This window comes from Copidosoma floridanum, unplaced genomic scaffold (assembly GCF_036245765.1).
Source record: "Copidosoma floridanum isolate Cflo_tuat_1 unplaced genomic scaffold, Cflo_Japanese_pri ptg000006l, whole genome shotgun sequence".
Taxonomy (NCBI): Eukaryota; Metazoa; Arthropoda; class Insecta; order Hymenoptera; family Encyrtidae; genus Copidosoma; species Copidosoma floridanum.
Window position 1 is genome coordinate 17348108 of NW_028321883.1, and position 13471 is coordinate 17361578.

General features: G+C 32.9%; 3 protein-coding genes across 3 annotated transcripts; all 3 read left to right on the forward strand.

Annotated features, from left to right (window-relative positions):
* The first annotated feature begins 505 nt into the window (after nucleotides 1–505).
* Nucleotides 506–2214, forward strand: LOC149375562 (uncharacterized). The gene is made up of 4 exons (XM_089598753.1): nucleotides 506–622; nucleotides 822–1034; nucleotides 1635–1829; nucleotides 1954–2214. The coding sequence occupies exons 1-4, from the start codon at nucleotides 506–508 to the stop codon at nucleotides 2212–2214; spliced, it is 786 nt and encodes a 261-aa protein (XP_089454879.1).
* A 6020-nt stretch (nucleotides 2215–8234) lies between these two features.
* On the forward strand, nucleotides 8235–9255 carry LOC149375563 (uncharacterized). The gene is made up of 3 exons (XM_089598644.1): nucleotides 8235–8565; nucleotides 8657–8716; nucleotides 8909–9255. The coding sequence occupies exons 2-3, from the start codon at nucleotides 8687–8689 to the stop codon at nucleotides 9221–9223; spliced, it is 345 nt and encodes a 114-aa protein (XP_089454770.1). The 5' UTR covers nucleotides 8235–8565; nucleotides 8657–8686; the 3' UTR covers nucleotides 9224–9255.
* Nucleotides 9256–12357: 3102 nt separating this feature from the next.
* Nucleotides 12358–13154, forward strand: LOC149375564 (uncharacterized). The gene is made up of 3 exons (XM_089598754.1): nucleotides 12358–12567; nucleotides 12659–12718; nucleotides 12915–13154. The coding sequence occupies exons 1-3, from the start codon at nucleotides 12358–12360 to the stop codon at nucleotides 13125–13127; spliced, it is 483 nt and encodes a 160-aa protein (XP_089454880.1). The 3' UTR covers nucleotides 13128–13154.
* The last annotated feature ends 317 nt before the right edge of the window (nucleotides 13155–13471 follow it).

Below are 13471 nucleotides of genomic sequence, written 5' to 3' on the forward strand. Positions count from 1 at the left end.
TTCTTCATTCTTTATTAAGTTGTGTCAATCATATCGTCCACGATATAGACAGCGTTAAACCATTGAATTTACAATTTCCAAACAAAATTACTGTCGTACGAAAAAAACACTGCTCATCATTAGTAGAAACAGTGCACGCACAATAAAAATTTTTTGCATGAATAGATTCTATGGTAACGTCATTATGGGACATGTAGGCTCCTTTTTATTTTTAATAAATTTCAGGGGACTTTTTTCAAAAATTTATCGTAAAATACTGCTTTGATTGAGAAGGTTATTTTTCTCGACAAAGCGATTACATCAGAAAGAAAGTCAGTTAATCATGTGATCGATCATTGTACCTATATGTAGACCACACGATCGTCATTTTGGTCAGTACAAAAATCCACCATTTCCTTTTGGTTAGAATTTCAATTTTGGCACTAGGGAAAACAACAAAATTTTACAAGTAAAACCAACCTTAATGAAAAAAAAAAATAAATAAAAAAAATCACCTGTAATTACCATGGCCGTTGCCTCCATAGCCAAAATCACAGCTCCAATCACATGGGACGTGCAACCGAAATTCCGCATTCAAGATCTTTGCGAAATTCATTATGAAAATGCCATCACTCTCATTAAGGTATACGCGCGTTAAATACAACAAACCAGAGCCTATAATATAGTATAGTACCAATGCACGCGATCGTGTAAGATTATTTTCATCGAAAAATATAAATATATATGTATATATGTACTGTCTCACCTGTCAGCTAATGAAAAAGACTATCTGTTATTAGCTAAAGATTTGTTATAAATTGTAAAAAAATGGGCAAAAAAAGCACCACTGGCTCGGCAAGGAGCCAATGTGCCAGTCCATCCAGATTCTTGAGGATTTCCAGTCGACGGAAGAGTACATCGATCTCGTGAGAGTCTGGATGAAGGACACGTGCAGTTTGGTGGCTGTCAGCGAAAGATCTGGACGCGTCGTTGGAGCCGTCGTTTGCAGGGTGAGCAGCCTCGCTGAGCTCACCGACACTTACAACCGCGTACAGGTACAGGTTTAGCTATTTTTCCTTGTTCCCTTTTTTTTTTTTTTTTTTTTTTTTTTCTGCAGTCGATGCAATCGGTGGTAAATAATCGTGCATCCGTGAGGTTTTGTTCATAGTTTGCGCTTAGGTGTTTTAGGGAGGTATAGTGATTGTCACGATTGGGTGTTGTGTAATTAAGGAGGGGTGGAAAAAGAAAAATTGTCATTAGTAGTTGAACAATGAAAAATGCAAGAAGTATTTAAGAAATTGCTTCAAACTCCATTCCGTCCATAACTATATTTAGGACAAAATGAAAAAGTACAAGCTATATTTAATTAAAATTTTTTGCTGCAGTTTCAATAGTTGAAACATTTTACTATTTCGAAGTATATCAAAATAAAATGAAAAAAAAATATTTAAGAGTGAGTGAAATTTTGTAAGCACTGCCTATCTATAAAGAGAGTTGAGTAAACACGAGTATCATCTTAACAGCATGACTATAAATTAATATTTTTACTTTGCTGCTTTAGTGATGGAAAAAATCAACTTCTTTCTAAAATGAGAGATAACTTATACATCAGAATACAACTATAATTGTTGGTAAAAAATTCGTATTTTTTGTAGGTGTACGAAGGAAAAGCGGTGGAATCAATAATGCGTCTGAGGAACGCATTGGCAACCGAAGCCAAAATTTACGAAACATCGGGTCATGACACCTACCTGCAGATTCATGTCTTGTGCGTACACCCCTCGTACAAGGAAAAAGACGTTGGTCAAGCCCTGATGGAAGCTTGTTGCTCACTTGCTTTAAGTATGCAGGTAAATATATATTTTTTAAACATTTTTTTTTTGGTTCTCGCTTAGACTGTTTTTGTTTATTTATGAACGATGAACTTCTTGATCGAATACGAAGGCAGTAACCGGTAACATAATTTTCTTCAAGATACCCGTGATTGCTGGAATATTCACGTCTAACGAAGATCAATTTCTCGCCGAAAACATCGGATTTTTGCGGCTAGCAGAAATAGCCTATAATAACTGGTTGATCGATGACGAAGTCGTCTTTGATGATCCTGGCGTGGGTAACTATTCAGCCGCACTTATGTTTACACTCACGCCAGACGAGGAGACGTTGAAGCTCGACAAGAAGAAAAGAGAAAGGGAAAAACAATTAGAATCACAAAAAAGATTACGGATGCGATAAAAGCAAACATTTTCAGGCTAGCCCAGATTGGTGGCCGTGATAAAAAGTGCTTAAAGTTGTTACATACTGACAATACGTGTGTTTAATATATTATTGATGGGGGAATGATGTCATGAACATTTTTTCATTCAGCACTGACCATTATCAAAAATAACATTTTTTTAAATAAGCTAAAACTGTAAGAGTGTCTCCGAAAATTTGAGACGTCTCCACAATGTTGCTGTATTTTTTAAAATCAAAACTTATCGGATGAATAACTTATTGTACATATTATTTTTTAAAGCCAATAAAATACATCTTATTTCTTACCTTTAAGTAAACTATTTACTCCAAATATTTATTAATTTCCTGAAACTTGAACATATAGTAACTTAATTCTACTCAAGTTGTTACTCAAGATGTTATATTCGACATTTTAAAAATACAATGAAAAATTTTATTGAAATGAACCAAGAACATTATTTTGTTTCCACAGAAAGAGTTTTAATTTCAGCTCATGATTTTATGAATTAAAAATAGGTTGAATAACAATTAATTTTTTTAAAGAATCATAGAAAATGTTACGCCTATTCATTCAGCTGTATTAATATTAAGAACTTTGCAGTAAACAATGTCACGTGAAATTTGTTAGTATTTACTGCAAAGTAATAATGGTGGTATAATACGCAGACATGAAGTCTGATTAATAAAATCTACTGTATGATTATAAAAGAATAAAATCTACTGTATGATTATAGAAGAATAAAATCTGCTGTATGATTATAGTAGAATTTATAAAAAATTAGAACTATGCATGGTATGGCGTGTGGCATCAATTTTTTATTGATACACGTAAAACAGGACTACTTGAGATTAGCGAATCATATAATAACAACAATCCGAGAATTGGGATTGACGATCAACTAATATTCGTTGACAATTAAGTCAAATTGTTAATAGTTATTAAGCAGGTGATCTGTTGCAACTATCCATTTTCTGACCTCTAGCACTTAGAATAAATACTTCATTCATTTCATATTATATACTGATTCAGTGGTTGCTCTTACTTTCATCCAATCATTAAAAATAATTAAGTGCAACTAGAAGTTAAAAAATATATATTTTTATTAGTGCAGACACGTTGCATCGTTTACTATTGCAATTGGTTGGTGTAAGAAGCCTCTACGGTACCAGATGAGCGTGGCGTGGTGGTAGTCAAGGAGATGACTCTATTCGATTGATTTGTACTCATGTATTTTTAAACGGTAAACTATATTTTTACAGCTTCAACCTACACTCATTTATGTTTAAGGTTCAAGTTTAGACAAGTACAGAGTGCAAAGTATGAATTATATACAAACAGTATATTTGTGCGTCTTTGTACTGTCATACTGTTGTTGCTTATTGTGTGATAGTATTACAAACAAGAAAAAAATGGAGTTCCAGTGACTCGATAAAACCAATGTAGATAAATACGAATTTGTTGTTATTTTCATGTCATTACATCAATAAAAACTATTTAATAGTCGATTTATATATTTTGGGTGATTTCAAAAATTCCAAGCCAGCTACAACCAAATTTTAATACTAGCTATATTCTTCATGAAGTTCTCTTGCAGTAAATAATGCCGAAGCCTCTGTTTAAAGTTAATAAAATTTCTTTGACCTACAGACGTACAATTTCATGGAGGTAATGGTTTTAATTTTGTTTGTTATTTTAATAGTTATGTCATGGTCAAGGGTTATATTTTCAAATACTGCCCACAGTCAAACTCCTAATTACACAAAGTAGGTGCAATCATTTGTGGATCGTACTGACCAACAAAAATACACCTAAAAAACAATTGTACTTTTAGTATTGTTTATCTTTAGCTTCCTACCAAAAACGCTATGAATTCGAATTTCGATTTTTATGTATATTCAGGGAAGTAATAACTACGTGTCACGTTCCGACAAAATTGTCACCAGACAAACGTTAAACATAAAAATATACATGGACTAACGAAAAGCTAATTCACGATTTTCTATACAAACGAAAAAGCGTACATTCGATCGATGCCCTAAAACATAAAAAAATATACCGCTCGATTCAACGTTAATAAATAAACGTCAAATTACAACAAAAAATTCAGGCCATGAAAAAATCTAATATGAATATATTAGAGACACAACTCCGTAGTAGAGAGTAGAAAAAATGGGATAGTCGGACTAAATTTACGCAGCATTCACGTGCAACAAAAAGGAAAAATCAATCCAGTTTTTTCCTCTCCCCAACATTAACGATCATTTTATATTTTGTGCTGGAAAACAGAAAAAGACAATAGGTCAGAGATCAAGGACATGGTAACGAAAAGCTTCAAACAAGTGTGGGTATCCGTATTTTTATCCTTGTCCGCAGAAGAACAGAGAGAGTATATCGATGGGAATGTTAATGCATTGATGAACGGTGCACATAAATCAATCATTCTTAACGTACTATTACAGAGAAATAAGCCTTACTCTACTTATATTAATTTTATAAAAATTTATAAAAATTTTTTTTTCCTAATTTAAATATTGTATTTACGCGCACGTAAAATATATCACATGGTAACTAATAAGTCCATGTGTTGTTTGAATTTTTTTTATTATATAGAATAAGAAAATTATTTTGTTAGCCACTTATATATCTTTATACATTGTAACACCATTGATTTATAAAGTTTTATACTCGTAAATCTCTTGCCAGTACCAAGATCTTGAGGTCAAATCACACATTTATCCATCAATAATCAAGACAAGTAAAATTTTATTTATTTGAAGATCAATTCAAAAACAAGGCGATAATACAATTTTAATAATTTTCAAGGCTGAAACAATATTTCAAAAATTTTCGTATTGTCTCGTCTTGCAGTAGCCCTAATGATTCAAACATTTAATGCGCTTCAAATATTTTCTGGGTCGTGTATAAGATAAGAAATACATTTAATAATGTCATTTAAAACACTACGGCTTCACACCAGAAGTGTTACGAAAAAAATTTTCTCCAACTTTATTGACTATCCGTATTTCCATCGCAGCCTATCAGATATCCTTAGATTACGGTCAAAGCTACATAAACACAAAATTCTTTTTTTGTCGTTGATAGAATATTTGCCATGCTCTCATCGAAGCTTAATTTTTCTACGTCGAATAAAAAAAAAACTCACGCAGCAATCGATAATTTGCTCGTCTTTTTCTACCAACAATCACAGTGTTGCGTGCGATCGATGACCCGAAATTCAAAAGATACTCTAGGACACGATTTGGTTGACACCACTTGACGAAAAAAAAAAAAAAAAAAAAAAAGGAACCAAACACATGCAGACCCCAAACGAATAATTAAATATATTTCATTTGTATGTATATAGTACAGAAAAAGTATGAAAAAGTGGAAACGTCATCCTCAATACCCGCAGTATTTACTTCACACGAAACGCTTTCGGAACGAAGACCGGTTGTCTCCCTAAGCTCAACTGCCTAGTGCTGATTACAGGTCTCCCAAAAAGATGGGCATCGAGATTAGAAATTAGTCATCAGGAATCGAGGGCGTAGCAGTGGAGCTTAACAAAAAAACAATTGCCCACGTGTTTGATCGATCCGAGTCGATATCACAGGAAAAAATGGGAGTTTATGTTGAAGAGTGTTCTCTTTTATTGATTGTCTGTTTGTATTTGGAGAAAAAGCCTTGTTTTAAGAGCTTTTATTGTATATGATGCATCTCCAATTATCAATGCGCATAGAGAACATGTAACAAGTCTTAAAGCATTTTTTTCGATGAGTTAGAACTAAATTCCACGTATACTTATTGCCACGGTTTTTAAGTATTCTAATATCCCTAATTGTTACCTTTTTTTTCTGTGGTCATGTCTTCTTTTTTTTTCTCTCAAGTATGCGAGAGTCTTTCGTGATTACCCCTTGCAAAGTTCCCCTCAGACTGCTTGGTCATCCGGTGAGTAAGTAAAAAACTGTAGGTATCGGTTGGAGATTTACAAGTTTTCTTAAATTTATTGCAATATATTTTATATAAAATGTCTAGAAATTAGATAATCTTGCCTTGGTATAGAAACGCGTTCAGATAAAGTTTATATAATTCATAATTGTACCTTCTCTTCACGTATTTATTCAGCTTAGACAACGATAAAAAAAGCTGTGTTATTCTTAGACTAAATATTTCCTCAGTCTCTAGATATGACGTCATTTTTAAATAAATCCACTACCTAAGTATACAAAGCGATGAAACACAACTTAGCAATAACAACAAAATATGCAAGATATCTAGGGTATATATGTACATGTTTTTTTTTTAAATATTTTATATTGTAATATGTATCTTAGCTATATAAAAGTGTATTATACAATAGATTGGAATAAGACATATAGTATACTTTCGTTTACTAACATTTTTTTTTTTATTCTGATGTTACGTACCATGTGATAAAATAATTCAGAAAAAAATCATAGTGGCGTCGGCTTAATTCAACCTATACATTAGATAAATAGTTGTACATAGTTATTTTTCTGTTATTAACTGTACGAGATACATTAAACAGCCAATGGATTTATGTCATATTTTAAGAAATTGTGAGTTACAAATGAGAATTAAGTTTTAGATATGAACTTGTACTATATAAGTAACAGCTGTTGGTAAATTTATCACCTTTTGGAACGACAATCAAACGCTTTACTTAGAAATACTAGGTTCTGTAACGTTACAAGTTTTTCATAAACTAACGTTACAGGATCTTATTAATCAGTCGAACAATCGACATTGAAACGCACCAAACGAAAATTAAATGTGTATATTTGTACATAATACAGTTATATTTAATCTCATCACCTTTTTAGTTGACAACCAAATGCTTTCAGAAATTGTAGAATTTTCTATAAAAAAAGAATTGTTCATTATCAGCTTAAAAATACTATATTTTCTGGGTTTTAAACCTGAACTTACCCTCGTCAGGTCATCTTTCCCTATCTTTATCTAGAAAGCTTTAATACCAGGACAGTTTTACTACATCAAGCCTTTTTTTAATACCTCTTGCCTATCTAAATTGATATTTTCGGAAATCTCGAAGATATTAAATAGTTTTTCTATGCACACTAATTTTAAACAAAAGTAGGATATGTTTAAAATAAACACAAAGAGCTTAGTCTAAGCCACATACATTTTATACTTGTAATGTTTAAGATTTATTTTTGATGTCTTTATTAATTTTTTTTTTCCTTAGGAATTTTTCCAAACTGATTTGAAAAAAGTCAAAAGCATGGAGTAACGTGCTTGTTAAAAGAGATTTTTCACCTGCAAGTCGCTCGTATAGCTACACTGCAACGGAAACATGACTCACAAACATAAACGCTGGCCTATTCTGATAGGAAATGATTTTTTCTAATACATAAAAACAAAATCACTTTAGAAAGACTACTATTACAAAAGTTAAGCTGGTACTGACCATGCTAGTAAATAAATTGACACTACAAGCAAACTTAGAGTAAAATACATATCTTCAAATGAAATTAAAAGGGTGATATAATTAATACATAAAAGTGTTTACCACAATGAATTTAGCGAAGTAATATTATTAACTTTTGAAGAAACAATGATTTATTAAGTTATCCCTTATCATCACACTTTTGTTTTACAATTTTCCCACAATAGCTCAAATTGCCACTTTTTAAAAATGTAAAGGGGCCCGAAAATTAAAAGTAAGCTATGGCCTTTTTATCCCTTCCTGACTTAGGAACGTCAAGAGAAAGAGATACTATACTGCTGCCCCTATCACAAGTAATGGAATTTTTGAATTCCTACAGTACTCTTGATTAGCTACGTAGGGGTCTATCAATGTGCATGAAAGTTTGCAGTTTAAGACGCATTATCTATTATAGTCATCCACGCATGCGTAGAAGTCAAAGTTTGTCATAAGCACATGCGCAGAAGTTAATGGTACGTCCCAAAGTGTAAACTTTTATGAGCATCAAGGAAGATTGCTGAAATTTAAATAATGATGACGCTACACCTAATGTACGCACAGGCAAGTAGTACACTGTAAACTACGTCAGATGCACCTTGGACTTTGTCGAAGCATTGAGGCACTGATTAAAATTTTATTGAAATTTTCGAATTAAAGTATGTGTATTTGAGAAATGGACGACGAAACTCAAAGGATATTCAAAGAAATAGAAAAAGACCGTAAAGTAGAATTGGAACTATAGTTTGGTGGAAAAAAAGGTGTGGATTATGAAGGCTACGGTAATAAAGAAAGCAGTCCCTCTATTGTTCCCTGCAGCACATTGAGTCAGCCTGTATTTCTAGATATTAAACTTAGTAATGACTCTCGTACTTCAACTAACCAGGTAAATACAGTATGATCTTTGATAATAAGTGCAATTCATTTTGTACTTCATTTACAGTAAAATTTAAATTTGTAAAATGGAATTTTTATAGGAGAAATTTGTGTGCTGCCTGGACTGCACGATGTACAACCAAGATAAAATTATTGTTAAGGTGAGTACTTATTTAATTGTTATTCTTTTCATGTGATAAGCACTTGGTATAGATTAATGGTTGAATAAATATTATCCAAGTATAATAATTAATCATGTGAAGTCTATCTTAAAAATAGCCAAATTAATATTCATTAAGTTTTTTCAACCCAAAAGTATTGAATTTCTTAATAAAGCTTTATTATATTTGTAGGTTGAAGGTAGGGACATTATAGTTGAGGCGGCACCAGAAGAACAGCACGAGAAGGGCTTGTATAAGAAGTTAAGTGTCCATGACTCATTCGATTTGGGAAAGGCCGAGGCATTGTTTAGTTCAGATATAGTTTTAACTTTATATGTTTCTTGCAAGAATAAAATGACAGTTGACGATGGAAGTTTTAGAAACATCGAAGAAACTGGTAAATCACTCAACAAAGAAGAATTGGAAATTCAAGAAGAGAATTCATGGAAGAATGTTAATACATCATTTGATGTATTGATTATTAAAAACAAATTTTTTAAACAATGAAAAGTGTCGTTAAAAACTTAAATACCAATTAAAATATGTCACTTTAAGCTGATAAAAATCAGTTAATTAATGTACAAGTTATCGTATGCTATTGGTTTTAAATCCAAATAGATAGTTTGTGTTTTTCCTAATGAATATAGATTAAATTTTTGTATAGAAATGAATTGACTTCGTGTTAAGCCATAGTTGAGGAAGCGGAAGAACCAGACTCAATAGAGTTGCTCCGGCCATTCGTTGACTGTTCAGAGTCCACTATTGTGGGAGTGTTGTTTATATATATGTTAGTCTTGACGACATCATCGGCATTAAGTGCATCTATCCGTTTATTCAATGACTCGAGCTCTCTTCTTTGCCAATTGGTCAGGTCCGCCCTGATATAGTAGGGCTTGGGTATGTGTTTTCTCTTTTGAATAACGGCCAGGGCATCAGCCTGTAAAGGAAAAGTTACTAGAAGGGGCCTAGATCTAGAGGGATCAACCGGGTCACGTCTACCAATACGTCTGACTCTAAGAGCCTTCATATCCATGTCGTAAATCTTACCAATCAAGGCAGCAGCAGAGTCTTTATCAGCACTCTGCCCCGAGAGAGCTAGACTGTGGTCGGGCTCTGCCAAGTTGAACAACAGGACGTTACAATATCTATCGATTCTGTCATTGAGTTCAGCAGAGATGCTGTCTGCGGACAAGCCGGTCTTGGGACTAGAACGAACGGCACCACCCTGAGAGAGAGCGTCAAAATTGACTCTCAAGCCCTGCGGCGATGTCCGTATATCAGACATATCCTCATCATGGGATGCCAGCTTGCTCTCAACTGGCTCAATCACTCTCTGGACACACCTAGCCACCACTGCGTCTGTCTGGGCACCGTAACGGGCAATGGCCCCGTCGATGGCCTGCTGCATTTTGTCTTCCCAAGAGGCAGACACACGACTTTCTGCCTGTGACACCGCGGCCGTGATGACACCATGCAGACAAGGGATGAGCTCTTTGTTGGCACTGTGTTAGACCAACGAGTGCAGTAGAGTTCTCCAGAGACAGATCCACCACCAAGCTACAATACAATACGAATATGCCTATAGGCTACAGGCGAAACAGGTTAGGGTTGGCACAGTTTTACCACGATGCAGATTTACAAAGAAGAGCACAAGATCCGATCGCCCTAATAATCACAGGGCAGAGTTACGACACGAAGATTAATATTAGTTCAGATAAAGCTTTAACTTTATATGTTCCTTGCAAGAATAAAATAGCAGTTGACAATGAAAGTTCTAGCAATATCGAAGAAACTGGTAAATCACTCAACAAAGAAGAAAAGGAAATCCAAGAAGAGAATTAATGAAAAAATGTTAATACATCATTTGATGTACTGATTAATAAACACAAATTTTTCAAACAATGAAAAGTGTCTTTAAAAACTTAAATACCTATTAAATAATAAGTCATTTCCAGCTGATAAAAATCTGTTAATCAATAGACAAGTTATCGTATGCTATTGGTTTCAAATTTAAATAGATAGTTTGTGTTTTTTCTAATTACTATAGATTAAATTTTTGCATAGCAATGAATTGACTTCGTGTGAACTCGTGCAAAATATTCAAGTAGTTTCGATATTTTTTACTTTAGTTGAAAATTGGTGTTAAAAAATTTTGTATGAATATACATGTAAAAAAAAGGTTTTTATTGACAAAAAAAGTTTGAAACTGTCAAGATTCAATTTTAAATGAACAGGTTATGACATAATCAAAACAGAAAAACGGCTAAATTTTTAAAGTAATAACGGGCAGCAAATATTTGTTACTTTGAAAAGTAAATTTATATATTAATAAATGAAATATTAGTTAAGAGTACAAGAATTTTTTCGCTCTAGTGAATAACACGGAAAGTAACAGTGCCAGACAGAAAGACAATTATTTTATTTTCTTATCAATCGCCTGGTTTTGCAATAAAAATACGAAAAGATTCAAAAAATCGTGAAATAACGATGTTCTGTTACGTGATCGTCATTTTATCTGCGTCTTTGCTTATGTTTTGTATTTATTAGTTTGTTAATTTTACTTTATGTACCTCAATCTTTAGAAGACAATTTTTGACGCGTAAGTTCATTGAAAATAATATTTTATTAAATTAAAATTTTCTTTTTTTAATGACAAATTTCTCATTTAGTTGTACGAAATATTTTTTTGGATCGACTAAATTTGTTTCAATTAGAAGAAAATATTTAACAACATAAGGATAAATAATTTTTTTTTGATTCAAAGAATTGGGTTGCTCAGTGACATAGCCCTTCCCTCTCTTCCTGACTCAGAAACGTTGAGAGAGGGAGAAAGAAAGAGAGAGAGATTTACATTTAGATTTGAGTTTTATTTATTGTTTGGGCCATGGGGTAATACCCTATGTAACTAATTGAATACAGTTGTGTACATTATGTATTGTATGTAAGAGAAATATGTTTAGTTTAATTGTTATAATGTTATGAAAGTAAGTAGTGTGTAATGAAGAGTGTTGGATGCGTAATGATGACATTGTTTGCTATGTACCGACCAAAGGCTCTTTAAGTGGATTACTACTAGAAGTTATTACTAGTTGTTATTAATTTTTATGTAGATGGTGCAGAGTTTGGTTAGTTTCACGTTGAAGAAGAGAGCAAAGTACAAGTTTTTTGTAGGTGTATAGGTGATCGCCACGAAATGAGGGGGTGGGAAGAGAGTTCATTAGCTTGGACGATGAGATGATGAAGGAGTCCTGATATGATTTGGTGTGACAGGGGGGAATATACATTATGTCACTTGGTCGTCTAGTTGAGAGAGAGGAGGAGAGAGAAAGTCTGTATTGTTAACCCTAACATTTTCAGATTCTTAAAGTACTCACGGGTTGCTGGAATTCTATTAACGTGCATGAAAGTTTGCAGTTTAGGACGTATTTTTGTCATCCACACATGCGAAGAAGTCCAATTTTATCATCTGCTTATTGGAAAAATTTAAATAACGATGACGTTACACGCAATGCCCGTACAGGCACGTAGAAACGTAGGATCACTGCTAACCACGTCAGTTGCACCTTGTGCTTTGTTGAAGCATTGAGGCACTGATCAAAATTTTATTGAATTTGCCGAATTTAAGTAAGTGTATTTAAAAAATGGACGAAGATCAAATTGAGGCATCAGAAGAAATAGATCATGAAAATAAATTCAAAAGGGTATCTCTGTTATGTGGAGAAAGGGGTGTGGATTGGGAAGCCTACGATGATTATCAAAGCAGTCCCTCTATTGTTCCCTGCAGCACATTGAGTCAGCCTGTATTTCTAGATATTAAACTTAGTAATGACTATTGTACTTCAACTAACCAGGTAAATACAGTATGATCTTTGATAATAAGTGCAATTCATTTTGTACTTCATTTACAGTAAAATTTAAATTTGTAAAATGGAATTTTTATAGGAGAAATTTGTGTGCCGCCTGGACTGCACGATGTACAACCAAGATAAAATTATTGTTAAGGTAAGTAATTATTCAATCGTTATTTTTTTCATGCAATAAGCACTTGGTATATATAAATGGTTGAATAAATATCATCCAAGTATAATAATTAATCATGTGAAGTGTATCTAAACAAATAGCTAAACTAATATTCATCAGGTTTTTCCACACAAAAGCATTAAATCTCTCAATAGATCTTTATTTTGTTTGTTTGTAGGTTGTAGGTAGAGATGTTATAGTCGAGGCATCACCAGAAAAACAGCACCAGAATGGCTTGTATAAGAAGTTGAGTGTCCGTGACTCATTCGATTTGGGAAAGGCCGAGGCATTGTTGAGTTCGGATAAAGTTTTAACTGTATATGTTCCTTGCAAGAATAAAATGGCAGTTGACAATGAAAGTTCTAGAAACATTGAAGAAACTGGTAAATAACTCAACAAAGAAGAAAAGGAAATTCAAGAAGAGAAATAATGAAAAAATGTTAATACATCATTTGATGTACTGATTATTAAACACAAATTTTTCAAACAATGAAAAGTGTCTTTAAAAACTTAAATACTTATTAAATTAGAAGTCATTTTAAGCTGATAAAAATCAGTTAATTAATGTACAAGTTATCGTATGCTATTGGTTTCAAATTTAAATAGATAGTTTGTGTTTTTTCTAATGACTATAGATTAAATTTTTGCATAGCAATGAATTGACTTCGTGTGAACTCGTACAAAATATTCAAGTAGTGATGATATTTTTTACTTTAGTTGAAAATTGGTGTTAAA

Excerpts from the sequence above, each read along its gene's own strand:
- LOC149375563 (XM_089598644.1), top strand. The coding sequence starts at position 8,687 with ATGTACAACCAAGATAAAATTATTGTTAAG. Across the intron at positions 8,717-8,908 it reads AAGATAAAATTATTGTTAAG|GTTGAAGGTAGGGACATTAT; the intron begins GTGAGTACTTAT and ends TTATATTTGTAG.
- LOC149375564 (XM_089598754.1), top strand. The coding sequence starts at position 12,358 with ATGGACGAAGATCAAATTGAGGCATCAGAAGAAATAGATCATGAAAAT. Across the intron at positions 12,568-12,658 it reads ATTGTACTTCAACTAACCAG|GAGAAATTTGTGTGCCGCCT; the intron begins GTAAATACAGTA and ends GAATTTTTATAG. Across the intron at positions 12,719-12,914 it reads AAGATAAAATTATTGTTAAG|GTTGTAGGTAGAGATGTTAT; the intron begins GTAAGTAATTAT and ends GTTTGTTTGTAG.
- LOC149375562 (XM_089598753.1), top strand. The coding sequence starts at position 506 with ATGGCCGTTGCCTCCATAGCCAAAATCACAGCTCCAATCACATGGGAC. Across the intron at positions 1,035-1,634 it reads ACACTTACAACCGCGTACAG|GTGTACGAAGGAAAAGCGGT; the intron begins GTACAGGTTTAG and ends TATTTTTTGTAG. Across the intron at positions 1,830-1,953 it reads CACTTGCTTTAAGTATGCAG|ATACCCGTGATTGCTGGAAT; the intron begins GTAAATATATAT and ends ATTTTCTTCAAG.